Source organism: Perca flavescens, chromosome 17 (assembly GCF_004354835.1).
Source record: "Perca flavescens isolate YP-PL-M2 chromosome 17, PFLA_1.0, whole genome shotgun sequence".
In the NCBI taxonomy this organism is placed as follows: Eukaryota; Metazoa; Chordata; class Actinopteri; order Perciformes; family Percidae; genus Perca; species Perca flavescens.
The window spans coordinates 4877368-4900953 of record NC_041347.1 but is presented as its reverse complement, the minus strand read 5'-3'; the positions used below and the strand labels follow the sequence as shown (position 1 = coordinate 4900953).

The 23586-nt window shown below is 41.3% G+C and overlaps 1 protein-coding gene and 1 long non-coding RNA gene across 7 annotated transcripts; one reads left to right on the top strand and one right to left on the bottom strand.

Moving 5' to 3' along the window:
- The first annotated feature begins 292 nt into the window (after positions 1-292).
- LOC114572457 (isoaspartyl peptidase/L-asparaginase) lies at positions 293-22937 on the top strand. Of its 6 annotated transcripts, none has more exons than XR_003694773.1 (7): positions 293-518; positions 1294-1489; positions 4897-5039; positions 5934-6082; positions 6891-7012; positions 7412-7641; positions 11288-11374. XR_003694773.1 is itself a non-coding variant. In XM_028604106.1 (7 exons), exons 1-7 carry the CDS (start codon positions 345-347, stop codon positions 22821-22823), a joined length of 1110 nt encoding a protein of 369 aa, XP_028459907.1. In that variant the 5' UTR covers positions 293-344; the 3' UTR covers positions 22824-22937. The 6 variants fall into 6 exon arrangements, 5 of the variants coding, with proteins under 5 accessions (XP_028459907.1, XP_028459908.1, XP_028459911.1 ...); XM_028604106.1 differs by lacking the exon at positions 7412-7641 and adding an exon at positions 22609-22937 and having other exon boundaries at positions 11288-11398; XM_028604107.1 differs by lacking the exon at positions 7412-7641 and adding an exon at positions 17572-18033 and having other exon boundaries at positions 11288-11398.
- On the bottom strand, positions 6856-15685 carry LOC114572458 (uncharacterized). The gene is made up of 3 exons (XR_003694774.1): positions 15363-15685; positions 8114-8181; positions 6856-7047 (listed from the first exon to the last, which is right to left on the bottom strand). It is a non-coding gene; the product is annotated as an uncharacterized LOC114572458 (long non-coding RNA).
- Positions 22938-23586: the final 649 nt, after the last annotated feature.

The window sequence follows — 23586 nt, the reverse complement described above, 5'->3', positions numbered from 1 at the left end:
CTATCTATCTGTGTATCTATATATGTATCTACCTATCAATATGTTAATGTGTCACTATGTATACTCTGTCTGTCTCTAGCCTATCAGTCAATGTGTAAATTTAAATGTAAGCCTAAATATAACTAAACAACTCGCACTATGAATGTCACTATATCACCAAAAATCCGCTATCTCAAAATCAAACTCCTCTCACAAAAACCCACGAGGTCAAGATGCGTTGACTTCACTTTTATACTGATGTGCGATTGTGTGTTCCCGACCCTGTCAATCAAACGCTGATTCATGCCACCTGTTGAAACACTTGTGAAACACTCCGATGTTTCATTTAGCCGTAGTCACGTGACATGGGTGTTTTGAATCACGCTTTGAATCAGTGTTTCGAAACATCTGCGCTTCGGGATCTCGAAAAAAGCTTCGGAACGTCAGTTTCACTTCAGCCATCCCTAACAGAACAGAACGTGATTGAGTTGAAGTTGATTTTTGTTACATCCTTATATTTACTGCTTGTACGCCGTCTGGTAAGGACAGTTCATTTATTCTGTCGGAAAGACAAAATCACACATCACATTGAAGTTTGAGTGTTAAGGAAAAATAAACATGAAAACAAAAAGGAAAACTGTGGAGTCATTCTGAGTCTTTCGCTCATTCCAAAGGTCAAAAAAGGGAACAAAAACGTTGTCAGATGGTTGCTCCCACAGGTGCTGATTAGCTCTCATATAGGGCCAGTTGGGTAGCACACTGCCATGAGGCTAATGTCTGATTACTCCACATTTTCTGCCAGGTTCTCAGGTAAAATATAGTAGTACAATGTCTTCCTTGGATGTAGACGTAGCCTAAACTGTAAGTCAGTACTGGGCTATACAGTGGAGTTACATATTTAGTTGTTTGGTGTTACAATTTGGTTTTGAAGAATTCTACAAGCAGCAATACCACAGGCCAAGCAATCGGCCCTTACCAAACAGGCACATTTTCAACGGGCGTTGTACTAGCATGTTAAAAGACATTTAGAAATTATGACATTTTTCTTGATAGTCCACATCTGTTTTATACAGTCTATGGTCCATACAAGCCACCAGACAAGATGGTCCATCTTATAGTCCAAACAATGAAAATGTTGTCAATTTTCTACACTAAAAGATTTTCCAGACTTTTATTTATTTTTATTTGGAAAACTTACAGTTGAGCAAAACAGAGGCAGTAATGCAGGAAATTGACCTTTATTTTACATGTAGCTCCTTTACACAAGTTTCTACATCCTGTGTTACAGCTTATCTCTCCACATTTCCTTTTCAGGTGATTGACATGCTTCCAGTAGTGGTGGTCCATGGAGGGGCGAGTGATATCCCAAAGGGGCGGACAGGAAAGTCTGTTTCAGGGGTGCGCTCAGCAGCCCGAGCAGGGTACACCATCCTCCAGGGAGGGGGCAGCAGCATGGATGCTGTGGTAGAGGCTGTGACCCAGCTGGAGAATAACCCTTTCTTCAGTGCAGGTAATGTAAAAACGGACACTACTCTTTGTCATTCAACATATGCAGCATAAAGTCATTTTTTTTTATATATACTGCATTGTTCTTCCAACTGGACTTTTGACAAGGTGTACATTTAGTAATGCACATATCCAAATCTGCATGTTTTGCACATTATGTGGTATCAGGGGTGTCACGAAAATTGATCGCAATGAGCTTTCGATTTCGACTATCGAAATCAGAAGCGGGATCGGCCAACCCCACCTACTTGCGCTTGACCAAAGAACAGATAAGACAACAGACACAGTGTAGCTTAGGCGTCTGGCTAGTAGCATTTAGCTAAAGACACAGGGTAACGTTAGCTTGGCAGTAGCCTGCAGCTTGACGTTTCCAGACACCATGGCCACTGCCAGTCAGAGATGACTGAGAAACAAAAGAACTGGAAAATCCTTCTGCCTTCCTGCAGTCCCCATTGTGGCAACATTGGGCCTCATTCACCAACCGTTCTTACGAAGAAATGTGTTCTTAAACCCTTCTTACGAACTTTTTACGAAGATTCTGGCATTCACTAATGTTTTCTTAACTTGGATTTGTTCTTAGCTAAGAACAAAATCTACGAACACTGAAAAGCACTCTTACGCACATTTGAGTGATGACAATTTGCTCTAAATGATTGCTTACTGCATTTTATTTAATTCTACTTTCTACTCCACTACATTTCAGTTACGAAGACGTGGGATTCATCAATCCTAATAACACAGGTGCGAACAAATCTGCTGTTTAAGAACACGTCACGAATCCGACGTAGACTTTTCTTAGGAACCTTCTTAAGAACATATTTAAGAGAAAACTTAGGAAGATATTGGTGAATGAGGCCCATTGTTACTTCCCAGTAAGTGAGTTATGTAAACCAGTGATTCCCAACCAGGGGTACTTTTACCCCAGGGGGTACTTCTGCAGTTGCCAGAGGGTACGAGGAAAGATTGTAGAGTAACTCAATTACAAAAAAATATAAATTAGTATTTGATTGAAGGAATATATCCACATTAAGTAAACTGTAGTCTGGATCAACAGAAGTACATTTCCACGATTATTCCCTGACATCAATGTCCCTCACCCTCTTCCGATGCAGTCTCAAAATCCCTTGCATCGGGAAACAACAACAAACTTTGAGCTAGCAACCTACACACTCAAAATGGCAAGTTTTAAAGAGAAGTTGAATTGTACAACAAGGCAAGAAATGCAAACAACCCAGAGCGGGTTTTTTTTTTTCTCCAATTCCAGAATATATCTGTGGTGGAGCCAGACCTTACTCCACAGTACTGTGGAGATAGGTCTAGCAATGCGGGACTAAGTCAACTGTAACTTCTCTAACTACATGTTGCAGTTATGTAAGAGTGCGAAAAAACTAGTTAGCAAACCAGCACACGTTTGCTAAAAATGATGAGTGAATAAATGGTAAAAATAACTAGCTAAAAGTAATGATTAAACAGTTCAAATGATTAGCTAAAAGTAATGTTTAAAATAGCTAAAAGTTTAAATAGTTAAAAGTAATGGATGAACATTTGAAACATTCAGCTTCACTTCAAGAAGGAGTATGATTGCTGACCAAACCAACCTTAAAATTGACAGTTGAATTGTATGAAATAATTAACAATATTCACTTTTATACAGGGATGCAACTAATCCAGATTTTTGGGGTTCGGCCGAATACCGAATCCACTGGTTAAGATTCTGCCAAATCCAAAACCAAATACCGAATACTACTCTCATCCTCAGTCCATTAACACAGGTATCACTGTTTGTTTGGTGTAGGGCTAGCAAAGCTGTGACAGTCCTTCCTTTGCCGTACCTGAAGTTGCTGCATTTTGGCTGCTGTCTGTAGATTCCTTCATGCACAACTCGTATTCTTTCGGATGTTTCATACGTAAATGTTTTAACGGTGCCGTTGTTTTGTATTGTTTAGGGTCCTTGCCACCACGAGACAAATCGGCATTGCAAATTAAACATGTAGCTTGACTTGAATTGCCTTCTTTTGACTGAAAGTACTGCCAAACACTTTTTTTTTTTGATTACAAATTCCATTTTCACTTTCTCATAGCCTACTGTATTGAACGGTCCACCTACGTAAACACCTTCTCGTAATCAACGTCGGCACCATGACGTCGACCAGTGTAGCGCGCGTAGTGCAAACAACCCAAAAAGCCCAATATTTGGCCGAATCCTGGATTTGGAGAGTCCCTGCTTTTATATAATGAATAGTTATGTTATTTGTAACGGATTGGTAATTAATTAATGGGTATGTGAGGGCTGTGGGGGTACTTCTAATCCAAAAGGTTAGGAACCACTGATGTTAAACAACAAAGGTAAAGCAAGTGGACTCTGACGGGACTCCATGGTGCATTCAGGTACACCTGGTTAAACTAATTGTGCATTCAATTGGGCCTCGATAAAAAACCTGAGACTTGTTGTTGAAAAGTACATTTTTCTAGGGTCTCTTATTGTGGCATTGCTGTCAATTTAATTCAAATTGTGACCTTCGAAATGGAAATCCAATTTGATTTGGAGAATTGTGACACCCCTATGTGTTATGTATTTGTACATTTTTGTAATAGTACATGTAGTATTGTTCTATCTAATGACTTAAATATTTAAAATGTTCCTTAATGTTTCCTAACACATCTCTTACTATATTTTGGTATTTTTTTATGTATTATAACAATTCATTTTAAATTGTGGGTATGTGGCTCTCTCATAATAGTCGGATATAAGCTGTGGTTTTCTGCATGCTGATTTATGTGGTTATTGGTTACTTTTAGACAGCCATTAATGTACTGCTTGCTTTGTTAAAAGTTTAGATGATAGTCTTACATGTCATAAATGTATTTGGGTTTTGTGTGTGGATGAATCTTTGCACACGGAACATGATTGTACAACCATAACAACTTGGTCTTGGTTTAAGCTATCATGTTTGTTAATGCTCCCAAATTAAATGAAAATATAGTGGACAGTGCATTACACTATAACTTGCTTGTTCATGGCTATAAGTTGTGTTCTGAGGTGTGTTTGTTTATGTTGGTCTCTAAATGTCCATCCATGAACTAACACCATCATCAGACAAAACTTCACACTTGTACACACAAGTGGCCATCCATGGGCACCAACTTGGGTAAAACAATGGGGGGCTGTGAAGGGTTATCTTTAACATGTAAATATCAACACTTGAATGTGTTTTCTCGTTCACTGTAGTACTATAAGGAAGGCCTTTCCTTTACACGTGACTCTCTTTACAGCCATCTAAAGGGCCACTCCCCCCATGATTGCAGCATGAGTTGTCCTGTAGCTCCACAAATAGGCCAAATGTCACCTCTGTACACAAAAGTTTCTTTGTACCCAAAGGCAAGACTATCAAATAATTTCTCATGTTTCAGGGTGTGGGTCTGTGCTGAACATTAAAGGAGAGGTGGAGATGGATGCCATTGTGATGGATGGGAAAACACTGGGTAGTGGTGCCGTGTCTGCTGTACGCAACATAACCAACCCTATCCAGCTAGCAAGACTGGTTATGGACAAGGTACGTACATTTAAATATGGGATGGTTAATGCATAAAGTTGGGAATTAGGAAATGTGTCATAAGAACCAATCGCGCATGTTTTGGCTCTACCCAAAATGAACAGATTTTTGGCAATCTACATTCAAATTATTTTTGGATATGCTAGAAATATCCATAGACCGTCTTGCTGTAATAGCAGTATTTTCGGTGCATGAAAGCCTTTGCTACATTCCTGGCTAAATGGAAAGAAAGAAGCCCACTTCCAATGTTCAATCAATAAATTTCAATTTATGGATTAGAGATCTTCTGTATCATCTGACCCTAGAACATTCTACAAGAGGCTGTGCCATCAACATTTCTACATTTAAAAATCACACTTACCAATGAACTCCTGTTTTGATATGTTATATTGTAAATGTCATGATTGTGGGTTTCTGTTATGTTCTGTTTCCTGTTTTATTTTGAAATCTGTTTTCTCCCTTGTCTTGTCTAGTTTTACTTCCTGTCTTTAGTTTCCTGCCCTTGTGATTGTCTTATGTGTTTCACCTGTTTACCCAGCCTAGTGTCACCTGTCCCTTGTTAGTCCTTGTTACCTGGTCTATTTAGTCTCTGTTCTGTCTTTGTCTCTTGTCGGTTCATTGGATTCTGTTGCTGTGTTTCTTGTTGGATGTTGTCTCTAAAGCCTAATCTTTCCTGACAAACTGACAGTAAATTTGTAATGGTGCAATAGGTTAGGGTTACTTGTGGTATGGGATTTTGTTCAAATGTATCAAGCTGTATTTTGTATAACATAAACAACAAACTATTTGATTTAAAAAAATAAATAAAAAAATAAACACTGCTTTCCACGTTCAAGTAGGTTTTGTTGTAGTTATAGATTGGTTTTTAGATGTGAACTTCAAGCTCTCTTTCAGACGAGTCATACCCTTCTCACAGCAGAGGGGGCCAATCAGTTCGCCCGGTCCATAGGGGTCCCTGAGGTACCTCCAGAGTCCCTCATCACTGAGTACTCCCGAATGTGCTGGGAAAAGGACCTTGCTGCCAACCCTGCGGAGTGCCAAATGTGAGTCATAACATTTGCATTCTGTGAGCAGCTTTGTTGATGGACTGGTTTGGATTTACAGCAGTTACAAATGAGTCAAGAGTGGTGACTCAGAAACATGGCAATGTCCAAAAAACGTTTCAATCCGGTCCTGCTTCATTATCCACTTATCTTTTGTGGATCCATACTGTCTATCATTTTGAGGAGACTGCACAAACCTCATCGGACCAGCTGACCAATCAGTAAACAAATTGTGACTAAAGTGTTGCAGTCTCGTAAAAAACTCATAGGATACACCTGGGGTTCCTTGCTCGAAACCCCTCTTGAAGTCTCCTATCTCCTCGTCTCCTCAGACACATTTAAGTGACTGAAACATCCTCAATGATGGCAGGTTTTCCATTTCTGGGTTTGTGGAAGGTATTGTGCGTAATGTAAGGTATTGGAATTTGGTGTTGAATGAAAAAGCTTTTTTTTTTTTTTTTTTTTTTTTTTTTTTTTTATCTCAGAACCTCCTGAAGTATTGAAGTCACGAACATACTGAGCACTCAAATCTCAATGGCAATTTGGATTATGCAGCAAAAGTTTGAAGAGCTTCTCTGGATGTTTGCACAGGTTGTTTTGCTGTGACTCTGGGTCATCATTGGAATTCCTTGTGATTGCTGTAACTCCCAGCTGACTACAGCTGCATTCTCCACAAAAGAGTAAACTACAAACCTGGTTTAAGCAGGTTATAACTTGGTAACCAAGTTTCTGTATAAAACTGATTTTATACCTAGGTATTTTCAAATGAAAACCTAATTCTGCTGTTCCTGTATGTTTTGTTGTGTAGGTGGAAGATGGGCACAGTTGGAGCAGTGGCAGTTGATAATGAGGGCAACGTAGCCTGTGCGACCTCCACTGGTGGGGTCCTGAACAAGATGGAGGGACGGGTTGGCGACACACCCTGCATAGGTCAGTCCTCACACATATAGTTGGGAATGATATGCCTTTGAGAGAGAGACAAAGAACAATTAACATCATAGTCAATCATAACATAGGAAGGGGTTTTTTTTTTTTTTTTTTTTTTTTAAGATTGACTCATTGTTCTTTGTCTTCACCAGTCTGGTCGACCTTGAAGTTCGCCATGTGTGGTTAATTAGTATAAAAATCCTGCTTGGTTGATAGTTGACTATGAACATACTGTACAACACTGCTGACACATTTTTTGTCTGCGTAAGGATAATTAGTTTGTTTGGTCTGCTTGGGTGGGGAGCAACGCTTCAGCAATCAACAAGACAGACACACTAATTTAAGAGGGGTTAAAACATTTGTTAATTCATTACTGGATATGTGAACACCTCTATCCAAAAGGTTTCACAGGATGCCTGGAACATACAGGAGTCCTAAGCCAGATGATACATGAAGCCAGGTCAAAGAAGAGCAACCTGACAGTCTGGCTGGACATGGTCATTGCCTATGGATCCATCCCCCATTAACTAATTAGAACAGCTCTGACCATATCAGGGAAACCATCACCAGATGTGCAGTCTTCCCCCATCCTGTTAGTCATTGGCATGAACCTTATTACAGCAGCGGAAAAGGTAACCAGAGGTCCAGTAATGGACTCTGTCATGTCCTGCTCCTGTGTCAAGTTTGTTTTGAGTTCCTTTTTGTTTTCTGTCTGGTTTTCCACTTCCTGTTTTATTTTGATAATCACACTCTTGTCTCATTAAAGGTTCTATTTACTTTGTGGTCTTTGTCTGCTTTCCCACCTGTGTGATTACCTCTCACCGCCCTAATGTGTTGCATCTCACTCTTGTCTCCCCTGTCTTTTTGTATATAAGCCTATTTGTCACTTACCTCAGTACAATATCATCTGTTCCATTGTGTCAGCTTTTGAGTATTTCCCTGTATTCCTTATGTTCCTGTTTTTCTTATTCCATGTGTTTTTGTACCATAGTAGTAGTTTTTGAACTGTTGATCCAGTTTTTGGACTTCCCCTTGCCTGTTGATATTGATACTTTTGCCCGTGAGTTTTTTTTGCTCCAAATAAGACTTTTGGATTCTACTTACCGGAGTCGTGCAGTGTGGGTCCACTGTCTCTGTGAGCGTCGGTCCAACAACTGGGGATTCATGGATGACTTAACAATCACAACATCATCCCATGTGCAGGCAAGGAGGAAATCAAGGAAAATAATTATTAGGAAAGGCAACATCACTGCTCATACATCAATATCATCCTATCAATCAAGGACAATCCCATCACGTATCTGGGGAAAGTAGTATGAGGAGTCACTGAGTGACCGTAAGTGTCTACAGCACTGAGAAACAAGTGGAGGGTTGGCTGAAGAACATCGAAGTCCGGACAAATAGAGAAGTTTAAGGCATGGCTGTACCAACATAGCCTGCTCCCCAGACTATGGAGGCTGGAGCTTTTCCAGATGTCCTTCCTGTGAGGGCCGTCTACTACACCTTTCCAACCCCTGTGAATCTGCACAGGTGGGGAATAAGTACTGGTTTTGCTCGCTGAAGTCTTAGAGCAGGAGAGAACCAGGAAATGCCAAGTCAAGATAAAATTTGTCAAGGAGACAGAAAAGCCAGCAGGTTCATCGTCCTCTTTCTCTGTCTCACACCATCCAACTCTCTCTGTCCTCCTGCTTTTTCCTTCTCCCTCCTCATGCTCACCTGTGGCCATCTTATATTATTTGTTGGATCCCTCCTCCCAACTACAATATAGGCTGGCTCTGACAAGCCCCTACCACTCATAAGTTAAAACTATGTGCATTAAACGAGTTCAGGTGGAGGCAATCTGGGTATAATTAGTCAACAAGGGTAAAAATTGTAACTTGCAACCATGCAAGATTTAAAAAAAAAACGCAACACAAAAGCGTGCATAAAAGCACAGAACAAGTTCAAAAGCAATTAAAACACACTTTCATCCTGTGACACTAACATTAGCTTACCAACAGCTAACTTGTCCTCTGTCCTGTAGCTAGCTAAAAACATGAGATTTAAGCATGTCAAAGTAACCTATGTCTACCAGAGAGAACAAGTAAGCTAATGTTTATGTGCTGGCAAGCTAAAGCAGTTGTCATTACAAAAATAATACTGTAGCTTTCAGATTTATCCACATTTTACTATAACACAAGTTGCAGCTCAGATATATAGTTAGCCTAAAACTGACATTTGGATATTTGACTTGGTAACAAAATGCTTGCTGCACACACAACGTTGGGCGTATCGTTAGCTTAGTGTCGGACAGGATCCCACAGTCTTCCCATTCTTCCTGCTGATTCCTCACGTCTGTATCCACTTTTTTTCTTGATGATATTATGTTGTTGGGCTTGGCTTTCAGAGTATGACTAGGGTGACCAGACGTCCCGGTTTGACCGGGACAGTCCCGATTTTTTTATATTGCTTGTCCCGAGTCCCGACAAAAGCCTGTCGGGACGCTAAAATGTCCCGGTTTACACCAGGAGCGGCGTCAGCCGATTTTTGCCGTGTATTCAGCCCCGAATGTTTTGAGTGTAGCCCCAAATGTAACTTTGTCCACTTTATTTTTCCGAGGCGAATAGAACTGGGCAGCTACGTGCGGGGTCTGACCATGCTGTATTTGTCGCAATCACCTAGCAACCGTCTCTCCGTGAGGAAAGCTGTGAAAGCCGGTTGAAGTTTTTGGAGGAATCGTAGCCAAATCAGTCTAATACATTGATGCTATCAACACAAAGTTTAGGAGTGCAATACTAATGATTTAGTTCGAAGTTCCCGTGACGTTTCCAGTCTACGGTTCAGACTCAACCACACGGAGCTCTGAAGCAGACCTGTGGGTCTCTTAGTGTCCGCTCTCTGTAAAATGCAGGGCAGCTTCAGGTTTATGGATGTGCCCAGCTGTGGACATGCTGCGGCAGATGTGTTGCGTTTGTGCTCCGTGTATTTCTGTAGTTTCGGGTTTCCACCTCCGAAGTAGCGTGGCGTATAGCCACTTCCCTAGTTAAACTATTTGTCTCATTCAGAGACCAGAGACCCAAACGGGGCTCTGTGTCTGTCTGAGATTTACCGTATCAGCAGAGCAATCGCGTAATGCACAGCAGACTATGGTGCAGGTATAGATTATTTTCTGAAATATAGCTTGTGACTTTATTCTTGTACTTTATTCCTATTATCACTTTATTAGAACACAGATATACTGTATTTTGAATGTGCATAGTTTTGTACAAGAGCAGAAATCTTGCTCAAACATCTGAAATATTACAGTCCAGGGGTTTATTAATAAATTAAAATGAATGTATCATTGAGGTGAATAATTGTCATATGCACATTAAGGAGGTTACTTCCCCAACAAAAGAAGCAAAACAGGAGGTAAGAGTAAATGATTACTATAGGCTACATGTGTGCTGACTCAGATATAATTAGAAAAGTCCATCCAATGTAGAATAAATAGTTGAAAGCAATACAGAATGCCTGACAGCTTTACTGCAATATATTCCATTATGTTTTTATTTGGATTGTAATCTGTTTCTCTTTTAAATAAAGATATTTGCAGCATACATTGATTCAGAAAAATGTAGAAATGGGTGCATAAAAATTCACCAGAATGCAGGAAATTAAGTGTTTAATGCTCAAAATTTTCAATAAATCCTTTTAATTACATTTAATCATTTAATTACTTCAAAAAATATTTTTTGGAAAAAAACAACAAATCTCACACTTCGCTGAAGAAGGCTGTTACTGCAATTTTGTTAATTTCACAGGAAAAAACACTTATTAGACGAGGAGCCTGGGATCAAAATAATGAAGTTACTGTCTGTGTCTGACCTGGGCTGGCACATGTTCACGTTAAAAAGCGTGTGCGTGCACAAACACACTACTACGGTCACGCGCAAAGTGTCCCGGTTTTAGTTCCGGGAAATCTGGTCACCCTAAGTATGACGCAATGTGCTTTGTCTCTATGTCCTTTGCGGTGTGTGCAGTAAGATTTTTTTTTGGCCAAGACAAAAGAGAAGTGGGGTGACTTTTCTCACACTTTTCAAAGAAAAACATGTAAGAATAAACTGTAAATTAACTGTCTATTACTTTTTCATATTTCCCCCATTTACCACAGTATGATTCATTTCTAGCTTACTGTATTTTCACATCTGCATGAAAGCCACGTGTTGCAATGAAACTACAAATAAAAAACTTTGTACCTGGAAAAATAAGTTAATCTAAGACTAAATGCATTTTGTTTCTCTCAATTTGTCATTGCAGGGTGTGGAGGTTATGCTGACAACCAGGTGGGAGCAGTGTCCGCTACAGGCCACGGAGAAGCTAACATGAGGGTTACTCTAGCCAGACTCGTCCTGTTCCACATGGAGCAAGGTAACACACACACACACGCACACACATTTCTGCACATGCAGAGATGGTGAAGTAGTTCAGTTACTGTTGGGCTAAGTGTCAAATAATACTGCTGGCTTATACAGTTTATTTGCTCTTTACTTTATTGTCTCACTGCAAACGTCTCCATTACATACACCAAATGATTTTCTCTCTGAACTCTTCCTGTTATGATACGTGTCTGCCTAGCAGCATGCTCTCTGATTGGTCACTGGGAAGTAGAACTTTATTAACACAATGTCTTGACATCCCCCCCCCCCCCCTCAAATTATCCCTGTCCTTTAGAACTATTAGGAATATAACAAAAGTATCCTAAACCATAACTTTCCATCCTGTAAGTGCTGATTGTAAGTAACTGTTTCCCTTCTCATTTAACTCATTACCTTTATGACTAACAAGAACTGAACTAAGTTCAACCATATATTTCTTACACTACACCTCCATCCTCACCACTGGTTTACACACTCTACCAAACCTGGTCACGGTCAGTCCTTCAGGTGCTACTGTAGGACCTTTTTTATTATTGTCACTCAGTCCTTGTGGTGTTTCTTCTGTTGGCTCTTTGACTGTGTGCCCAGTGTCTGTGTTCTCCTTTTCTGCTCCCCTTGGTATCAGTTGTAGATGACCCCTATTCCTTCTCACCTCTCCTCCCCTTGGAGACTTCACCTGGTAGGAGCGCAGAGTGCAGCTGTCTTGAATGACCACTGCTGGCCCTTTCCACTCTTTTTCCTTGTCCTGTTTTGACAGGACCTGATCCCCTGGCAGTAGAAGCGGTAAGTCCCTCACACCATGTCTCCTATTGAAGTAGAACGCCTGTTTTGCCTCCTTGTCTCTGTGCCGAATGACGTCTCGGTCTGGCAACTTTGGAATCAGGTTCCTTTTGAGCGACGGTAGTGTAGTCCGGATCTTGCGACCCATGAGCATTTCTGCAGGGCTCACTCCTGTAAAGCTTGCGGTTGTGGCCCTGGAGCACATTATAGCCAATAATGGATCTTCTTGCTTGAAGATGCGTTTGGCTGTCTGGACTTTCCTTGTGGCTTGTGCGGGCTTGATGTATGTTCTATGTCATACTGTGTGCAAAAGTCTCTCCAGGCCTCACTAGTGTATTGGGACCCGTTGTCACTGGCTATCTGTTCAGGGATGCCAAATCTCACAAATGTAACTTTCATTGACCTCACAACCTGGTCTGTTGTGTGGTTGACGTCAAATTTAAGATTTCTAGGTAACGTGAGTAGTAATCTGATATCACTATGTATTGTTTTCCTTTTATACTCTCAGATGTCAGTGGCTATCTTCTGCCACGGTCTCTCCGGCAGAGGAGTTGGTTGTAGCGGCTCTTGTAGTTCACTAATGGCACTCGCTTTGTCTGGATTGGCTCTTACGCCATTGGCGTCCACTATGTGGCCCAGAAATCGCAGCTCTGGTTGTCTGTATACACACTTTTCCTTGTTGAGCTTAAGGCCTGCCTTCTCCATCTTCTCCAGTGTGTCCTGTAGGTGTCTGTCATGTGATGCCATATGCCTTCAATGAACGATCATGTCATCCATGTACACGGCTACGCCCTCCAGGCCCTCCAGCAGTTCATTCATCTTGCGTTGGAATATTTCTGAAGCGATGTTGATTCCAAAGGGCAGCCGCTTGAAACAGTATCAGCCAAAAGGCGTTATGAAGGTGGTGAGGATGCTGCTCTCATGTAGTGGTATCTGCCAAAAACCTCCACCAACCTTCCAGTAATGGTCCGTCGGGTTTCTTGCAGGCTTAAGAGCTCTAAATGTTTTCACGTTCATTACAGTGACATCTGCTCCTGTGTTGATAAATCTGACTGAAGTGTGTCCTATATGAATCTGTTCAGTCCACTGTTCCACACTACTTTGCTTTGTTTTACTTACCGCACCTAGGTAGAAGCTTTCCTCTTTTTCCTTGTTGTGATTGATTTCCCTCACTAACTTGGAAAAACAATTTCTCTCCCAGTGGCCTCTTTTCCTAGCCTGGGTAAACCCTGACGAACTTCCGGCAAATTTGAGATTTGCTCTGCAAGGCAGTCTGGCGAAGAGCCCGTTCAAATCCATTTCCAATGTCCTCAAAATTGAGGCACCAATCACAACTGCTAAGGCGGGCTTTACACCAATCACAACCGCTGAGGCGGGCTTTACGCGACGAGGATAGCGCAGCGACGGCGAGCAGCTTTTTGTTTACATTCAACATGACGGCCACCGAAGCCGTGCTTCACGTGCTCAGCGAACTGCAGGTCAGTCTGGCATATGCCGATTTCATGCCGGTCAACTCTACAATTAACTGACACCATAAGTTATACGAGTTACAATTCGCACACAGCACAGTCTCTTTTTCTTTTCTCTAAACTTTTCCGCCGTGTGGCGCGTACTCGCTCGCGGTGTGAAGCGCGTCTCCGCGTTATTCTCCCACATGTCGGGAACGTCGTGAATTAACCTGCAACATATCAGCTGTTTGGGAATTCTTCAGCGCGTGTGCAGAAGATAACAAGTTTGCAATATGCAACACCTGCAAGGAGAAAGTAGGGTTTGGAGGGACGACACCAAAAACCAAAATCACTTTTTTTTTTTTTTTTTTGTGGATGTGAAAAGCGTCACCCGGATCGTTGCTTTGATTGGTTGAAGGACTATCCAATGCGCCCAGAGGCATTTGAGTCGTCCGTTGGTGACGCCCCTCTGGAAATGAATTCAATGAACCTTTCTCAGACCCACTCTCAGTTACAGCTGAGAAGGGTCTGGTGTCAACCAGGCTACTCTTTCCCACATTTTCTGCATTCCGGTTCTAATACTGGGCATTTGGTTGGGATTTTGTGTTTTTCTTTCCTGCGTCGACGGCACTTGAAATCCCCTGAGTAGTGCTGTCCATCGCTCCTCTTTCATCTGCGTTTTTTTCCATCCTTTCTTTATCGGGTGCCTGTGTTTCACTTCTTGCACGGTGAGCTGTGCTTGTTGCTCTTGTTGCGTTATCTGTTGTGCTACTTCTTCCGCTTGCCTCACCATTATCACTGCTTTTTCTAGAGTGAGGTCAGACATTAATTGCATTCGTCTGGACAGTTCTTTGTCACGGATACCCACAACCAGTCTGTCTCTAATGTGTTTTGTTTTTCTTTTTGCCAAAGTCAGTTTTCACTCTGTTCAGTCAGGGTCAGGGAATCCAATGGTGCTAGTTACACTTCACCATATTAACCCTTTGATGCATGAGGTAAAAAATTATCCGTGTGGTTGTTTTCTGGCAATATCTTTTGTAATGAAGTTATCATTTCATATTCCAGCTGTTCTTCAAAAAATAAAGATTTTTTTGTATCGCTCATTAATAGGGGTGGTACGGTTCACAAAACTCAAGGTTCGGTTCGTATCACGGTTTTAGGTCACGGTTTTCGGTTCTGTACGGTTCTTGTTATTCTTTTTTCTTTAACACTCCAGAAATATACTTCAGCATATGGTATATAGCTTATGTAGGATACAGTATTAAATACTTATATAGTTATATTATGTAGCCTAATCATGCACAAACTGAATTTGACTTGACTTTAAGCACATTATTAAGACCATCTCTTAGGAAAGCTAGCTGAGATTTTGATACAGCAAGAGGGAAGACATTGTCGTGATTTCAACAAGCTTTTCATTTATTTGGCAAGAAAAAAGGAGAATGTGTATTGCCATCTACATGAACTTATGTGCCTTTTTTGCACATGAAGATTGAAATATTACAGAATATCAATTGAAATAACTTGCATTTATCAAACTGCTCTTGTGTAGCTCTTACAAAAATGTATCCTTTAAAAGTAAAAGAGAGGAACTCTTAAAGCTCTGTCTTTTGAAATCAGAATACGTTAAACATAAAAACAGTTTACATTGTTAGTTAATTTCCTATCCTGGGCTGGGACACACATACGGTTTGATAAAGTACTCTTTGGACTTATCATTGTACTTACAATAACGACCGTAGCTGTCAGGCCCTGCTGTATGTCTCCTCTCCGTTTTTTTCCTGCATCCACCGTGTGTGTGTGTTTATGTATGTGTGCGCGCACGTCAGTCGCGGGGAGAACTGAGCAGCCCCGCCCGCTGCAGAGACCCGACAGGATCTAAACTGCAGCCGCTTCAGCGAGTGAAAAAACGTTACAGTACATTGATGTTAAAATGTATACAGGTTGGCATGACAGCCTGAAATGTTTTGCATTTGTCTTTCGCTGTACGTTTTGTTGGTAACTTGTTCGCACCTATTCTTTCGCGCGAAAGGGAAACACACTGAGGTCACATACGGGGCACCTGACGGGCACGAGGCCACATTGCGCATGCGTCGAACCGTGCGGCACACACATGTTCCGAACCGAGACAAGGGGACAGAACGGTTTGGATGTTTTTTCATGAACCGTACCACCCCTACTCATTAAAACATTTAATATTTTTTGTGGGAATGATTACAAAGACATTGCAAACCTACTAGAATGGGTGCCGAGAGTGATCCACATACAAAGTAGTTCCTGTTGAAAGATTTTATTTGCAGTGATGTTTCGAGCCAATGGCTCTATCTCAGACATGCTATATCAGAAGTGTCATCCCTTAAAGGTCCCATGATATGGTGCTCTTTGGATGTTTTTATATATGTCTTAGTGGTCCCCTAATACTGTATCTGAAGTCTCTTTTATATAGACCCTTAGTGGTCCCCTAATACTGTATCTGAGGTCTCTTTCCCGAAATTCAGCCTTGGTGCAGAATTACAGGGGGGGTGGCCTTGACCAACTGCCACTTTGCTTGTTTGAAAGCCATGATCTTTCTCTCTCATGGATGGGCCAAATTCTCTGGGCGAGTAAAGCAGAGAAAGGGGAGGTAACCTTGCTCCTTATGACCTCATAAGGAGAAGATTCCAGATCGGCCCATCTGAGCTTTCTTTTTCTCAAAGGCAGAGCAGGATACCCAGGGCGCTCGGTTTACACCTATCACCATTTCTAGTAACTAGGGGACCCATATGCAGGGTTGGGGAATGCATATTAATGTTAAAAAACCTCAAAGTGACATTTTCATGCCATGGGACCTTTTAAGAATATTGTTTTACAGAGCATCTGAGACGATACCCAATTATATCTGTCAATTAAGCCAGACGAAAGTGGTCAGTTAGCTAAACTTCAAGTGTGTATTAAAGATATAAAATCCTGGATGACCCACAATTTCCTGATGTTAAACTCAGACAAAACTGAAGTTATTGTGATGGGACCAACGCACCTCCGAACTTCATTATTGTAATGGTATTGCCCTGGCCTCCAGCACTACTGTCAGAAATTTAGGAGTTATTTTTGATCAGGATATATCCTTCAATGCCCACTTAAAACAAACCTCAAGAACAGCCTATTTCCATCTTCGTAACATTGCCAAAATTAGGAATAGCCTGTCTCAAAACAATGCTGAAAAGCTGCCGCTTCTCTGCATTGTCTTCCTGTGAAATACAGGATTGATTTTAAAATCCTTCTCCTGACCTACAAAGCTCTAAATGGTCAAGCACCATCATATCTAGAACGGCTCCTATTACCTTATTGTCCCACTAGAGCACTGCGCTCCCAGAATGCAGAGTTACTTGTGGTACCTAGAGTCTCTAAAAGTAGAATGTGAACAAGAGCCTTCAGTTATCAGGCTACTCTCCTTTGGAACCAGCTCCAAATTTGGGATCGGGGGTCAGAAACTCTGCCACCTCATTCAAGAATGAACTTAAAACTCTCCTATTTGATAAAGCTTATAGTTAGGGAGTGAGGAGTTGCAGTGTCCACCTATCTGGCCCACCTGCTTCTCTTTAGACACCGTCAGACACAGCCTACCAAGAGCCTGGGTCTGTCCAAGGTTTCTTCCCAAGAGGGAGTTTTTTCTCGCCACTGTCGCACTGCTTGCTCTTGAGGGAATTACTGTAATTGTTGGAATTGTTGGGGCTTTGTAAATTATAGAGTGTGGTCTAGACCTACTCTATCTGTAAAGTGTCTCGAGATAACTCTTGTTATGATTTGATACTATAATAATATATAATAAAATTGAATTGAATGTGACAGAAGGAATGCTGTCAGCCCTGAAATCCTTTATATATGCAGCTTACTCACCCAAGGGGATCAACATCTAGGCTATCCCTCAACTGCGATGGCATCTCTTCTGCAAACATAGGGCAGAAAGTGACAAGCTCCTTCCAACACTTGGAGCTCTGAAGCAGCACATCTTGAGAGTCCATGCCCAAACAAGAGTATGGGCACAGGCAGCCATTGCTCTGCAGGATCCACAGCTGGATCCTCTGCAAAATGGATACTTAAAACACTCTGATGGCATGCTCAAACCAGTGACCACAGAAGTCCTCCCAGCCCCAAAGGCCATCCTTGAGTTGGTTCAATGCAAGTGTAAATCTGCTCTTCCGGGAGGTGCACCTGCAGAGCTAAGGACTTAGCCTGTACTGACATGTGTCATGCAGCAGCCAGTGCCAGAACGATGATTCCCAAGCCGTGATGTATGAAAGCGATGATGATTATGATGTATAGAAACTGTCTAATTAAAAAGGTTGCTTAATCATACTGTGGTCTAAATGTGCATGTCGATAGTTCCAGAATATCCACGTTTTACATTAGCTAATTTTAAACTTGTCAATAAAAGGAACTCAGTTATCTGACCAATTGCTTGTGATGTGTAGTTTTTTTTACTCATATTGTGGATGTATTTCAATGGGATGATTAAAAAAACATGATTTTTGAGGAACATGGAATATTTAATGCAAACAACTTCTCATTACAATGATATTGCAAGAAAACAACCACACCGGGTCATTTTTGACGCACTTATACATCTATGGGTTGATGTGGTAAAGTCTTGTAGCTTTGTAACTAGAACCATTGGATTCCCTGACCCTGCAAATGTGGGTTTAGCAGTTAAAATCAACTTTCCAGCTTATTCAGAAGCCAAGATATCACAAATTAAAGTTTTACAGGGGCCATTTCATATGGCCGCTACATAGACATCTGGGCAAATGCAAACATTGATTTTCTGACTCCTTATTCAATAACCTTTCCAGAAATGTATAGTTTAGCAAATCCCCCAAAAATATATAGTGAACCTGACTAATAGCATAGATGAGTGTGCTAACCTGAACGTCACAATCTTCATAGCTTAAATTTGTTGCCGACCTGAATCGTGTGAACCTCTGTCTCCACCCGGCTTTCCAAAGTTGAAGTTCTCCGGTGGTTTAAACTTCGCCATCACATCGGTTCTGTCTTAGAACACTTCTGACAGCATGTCAAATAATACTGCCTGCGAATACAGTTTATTTGCTCTTAACTTGACTTTCTTTATTGTCTCACTGCAAACGTCTCCATTACATACACCAAACAATTTTCTCTCTGTTAACTCTTCCTGTTATGATACATGTCTGCCTAGCAGCATGCTCTCTGATTGGTCACTAGGAAGTACAACTTTATTAACACAATGTCTTGACACTAAGTGTGGCAATAAACCTAAAAAATTGAAGTTGGATATGTACAAAGTGGGTGGCAGTTGTTAGTTTGCGGTGTTTTAGGAGGCTTTTGCATCAGGGACCCCAGCCTGGATTGGAGTACACTTGAAAATAGGGGTTAGAATTAGAGGACTTTTTGTTATTTAGTTAAGGGGCCACCGGAGGAGTTTTGGGACCTTTAGTCAAAATACACCTGACCCTGCCTTCATCAACAGTACATTTTGGATGACCCTCCAATATGATTGGGAGAAAAAGGATGACCCTCCCCAACAATTTATTGTACTGATTTACACTTGGCAAAGTTGTACAGATTTATATTGTTTTTTTTTTACAGCCATGACATTGACAGCTAAACGGTTGCATTCTCATCTGACGCATCACACTCCTCTGTTATGGTGTGGTGGCCATTTCAGTAGATTTACTCACTAATGTTGTGGAAACACAATAAGCATTGAAACTAAATGCCCACTTCATGCGTTACTTCAAATACTAAGTTACTCATCTAGTAAACTAGTATTCACATGAAATAAAACAATAAAACATTGAGACCATTCAGCAAAGTACACTGGGAAATTCAACACTGGTTGCTATGGACTTGTCACTAGGCTTCCTCAGTCATTGAATATTTTAGCATAGGTAGAAATGCCGAAGCTGAACATTATCCAAAACTCCATTTCTCAGACGAGCGTCAATTTGGGAGCTTGCATGTTACCACTCCTTCCTTCTCAAATACCTTGAAAAGGCAGTTGTTTGCACAATTTCACAAATAATCACCGGGACCGAAAGGATATACCTCCCGTCTCATGCCTTCCCGGCTGCTGGCTGGTGCTATCCGCGGCGTGAGTTTTGGCTTTTCAAAATAAAAGCTTGCATCTGGTCAGCTATGGTGTTTTGGATGTTTTTTAACTAAACACTACGGCAATCATGCTAATGAATACAAAGGGGCGAGACAGGGTGCTACATGGAGCTATATGGATAAATACGCACCAACAAGCCACTTTGAAATTTTGCTCTTCTCATGAATACAAAAATTGGGAGACCCTCCCCTGTAAACTAAAAAAAATTGGATGACCCTACCATCAACAAAGAATAAAAACACATGACCCTCCCCTATTTTCCTCCGGTGGTCCATTCCATAAATACAGAACGGTCCCTAATCGGGCCTTAAAAGTTCGTCCCAAAAAGGACAGAGCCCGACAGAATTCGGTCAGAGCCCGACAAGTACATGTTGATTGACAACTTTTTAAAAGCCCGAACCCATTTACAGCCCAACTGTACAAAAGTCCATCTATCAGCAGTGATTAGAGCGCATGTCGGAGAATAGCACGGACACGCACAGCTCTTTTGTCTTTCGTCAAGAATGAGTAATTTATAAATGTATGTAAAACTAACGTAGGTTATAGGCCACTTGGAAGTTGGAACAAAAATAAAAAGTCCTGTAGAGGCCAGCCTCCATTTCACCTCAGCATCCATTTACACGCTAATCGAAACGCATCACCTGACCACTCATTTACCCCGCAATCTGGAGCGCAAGCCCGAGCCTGGCCCGAGCCTGTGTAAAATGATAGAAATTAATTAACCCTTCGGGTTCGGGCAGAGATCTTCAGCTCTAGTTGGAATCACAGGGTACCTCATGATAAATTACAATACACAATACATTGCTTATGATACAGATAATATCATGATACAGCAATTTTGCTGTAATCAATATACTGCTAGACAATGAATCCTATAATGATAAATTGAAATTGTTTATTTAAGAGGATAACCCCTTGAGATGAAGCATCTCGTTTTCGGGGGGGGGTCCTCGAGACAACGGACAATAAGACAAGGACAATACAATACAATACAACACATATACATTCACACTCGCTAGAGCTCTCCCTCATTCCACCCCACCCACCCGCTCCACCGACTCCTTATTGAAATCAAGTTTGTATATAATACATATTGCAGTATTAGGAAACATGACAACATTTAGCCCATATATACACAAGGGGTCATAGATTAATCTAATGCTAATTTAGCCAAAGTAGCACACCCCGGTCTGTCTGCCTCACTTCCCCGGCGCAGAAAGACTCAGTCGGGATGACAGCTGACAACAGCCCCGGGACATATAGCTAGCTAGTTACCGTTAGCCCCAAGTCAGCTATCAGCCAGCTACTTTCATCACAGCAACCCCCGGCCAGAACTTATCTCCAGTGCCTGGTGATTACGACACTAACGTCAGTTTAATTAAACGTCGGGAAACAGACTATATGAGACCCAGCACCGAGTCACAACAGCGGCAACATCCATAGCGGTAGCTATAGCTACATCTCCGTAGCGCTAACGGTGTAGCTATGTGCCGAATTTCTCCCCCCTTCACGTTTAGCTGTATTTACGGTTAGCTAAATTAACCCGACAAAAAGTGGGTTAAGCACCAAAACGAAAAGTTAAGATTACTGAAAAGTGAAGGGGAGATAATTCCGGGCAGCTGGGAGATGTTCTGCTGCTGCACAACAGGCATCGAACGTCCTGGACGCTGTCGCGGAGATCCACCCGGCAATCCCCACCCACACCCGTCTCTCAGCCTCGTTTAGTAGTAGTAGTAGCTAGCTAGCTAGCGTTACAACAAACCCCGTCCGCCCCGGTGTTGAAACCATCCAAAATGTGATATTGATATGTGAAATATTTTGTGTTTTAGCTGCTGGCTACTGTTAGCTTGCTGGCTCACTAGCTAACTGGTCAGCTACAAATAAAAATCTAATCAAGAAAAACGTAATTATGTTGGGGAAACTGCAGTTATTTTATTACAATAACAAGTATAAACATTACTAAACGTAACGTGAATAAACTTGAATGGGTAAACTCGTCCGTGAACTGATGCATTCTAACAGGCAGCAAAGGTGTTTAACACTAAAAACTCCCATAATTCCACGCAACTTCCCAACGTCACCAAAAGTCCAGTTTTACCGTCCATTGTTTTGGTTGAGAGACCCCTAGCGGCAGAAAGTTACATATTGTATGTTTAAATTAACAATTCATCAGCCATCGTAGAGTCAACGAGAAAAAAAAAAAAAAAAAAACTAAGGCCTGAGAAACAGGTGGCCCGATCACTCAAATAAAAATAATTGGGTTCACTTCAATATATAGCTATAAGTCTTTCACGCCACAAACAACTGCAACATCAAAATCAAATCAGTTAGTCTTATACCTCAAGTTAAATGCGACGAGTGAAGTGAAGTAATTCTGTGAATGAGTCTCAAGATCCCGAAGGAAAGACTTTGCATCTCCAGGGCTTCTGAACCCAAACATGAATACATCAAGATATCGGTCTAATTATGAATAGAACAGGTTAAGTGCAGGTTTTCTCTCTTTATTCACTACAAGTCCAAAGTGTTGGAAAACAGCACACTTCTGCAGCATAAGTCGTTCAGTCTGTAAATTAAAATTACAGAACTATACAGCAACTATGGGTCCAGACTTGGGACTTAATCATGGCAGAAACCTATTCCTCTTCGGCTAGTTAAATTATGTTCAAGTTTCCCTCGATCACGTGTTGAGCACCACCTTCAGGCAAATCGCCTGAAAACGCCCTTAATCTCCACTCACAGAGGTGATTAGTTCTCAATCAGTGTTGCTGCAGTGACTTGGTTGCCCACTGACATCTTGATGACACTTCTTTACTGATTTATAATCTAATTTCTTCTCTCCTCTGTTCTCAGGTCAGTCAGTAGAGGCTGCCAGTGATTTATCTCTGGCCTACATGAAGTCCAGAGTAGGTGGGCTGGGTGGGGTGGTGACAGTGGACCCTCAGGGGCAATGGGCCGCTCGCTTCTCCAGTCTGCAGATGCCCTGGGTTGCAGCCCAGAAAGATGCCCTGCACTATGGTCTGTACACTGGGGAACACTTCACCCAGAGCATTGATGACCCACTCTGACACTCTGATATAAGCCAAATCGGTTTCATATTTGTAAGCTTAAATTTTTCACTGAATCAAGAATATTAATACTACTTGATACTCATACAAATAATGGTATATATACAATGTAAGGTATGGATCTTCAACAGGGGGTCCGGAACCCCTAGGGGGTCCTCAGAGTCAATGCAGGGGGGCCTCCAAATTATTGTTAATTTTTATTAGTATAGTTTTTTCAAAAAATAAAGTCTTATCATGAATCCAACATATTATCAGCAAATATAAATCACCACTACTTACTGGCCTATAGGTAAGGTAGTCACTAAGATAGCAATCCACAGATAGTTCATCCTAAGGATTCACTGTGCCATATGTGTTTCACATTAAAACATGAGCTATAAAATCTCAGTGCTGATTTAGTAAATTTCAGTGCTGTATCTTAGATTAATTAAATAAGTATTTTATGTGTGTGATTATCAAATTACCTTATAACAAAAAAGGCATTCTATAATTAAATGTATTTAATAACAGAGAATCCATGGGATTTTTCTGTAGTAGTGTTGTACTGTAACATGGCCATCACTCCAACGTTTGTACCAGAGCCAGTATTTGTGAAGTGCTGCTGATCAGATGATGATTGTGCTGGGAAAACACTGATTCTTGACAATAAATGCCTTTAATCCCAGACCATTGTCAGTTTCATGCTTCATTTACCCATAGTCTGTGTGTAGAGGTGCACTGATGTGTTCAGCTCTGACTGTATGTGTTACCCTTTTGGATCCAC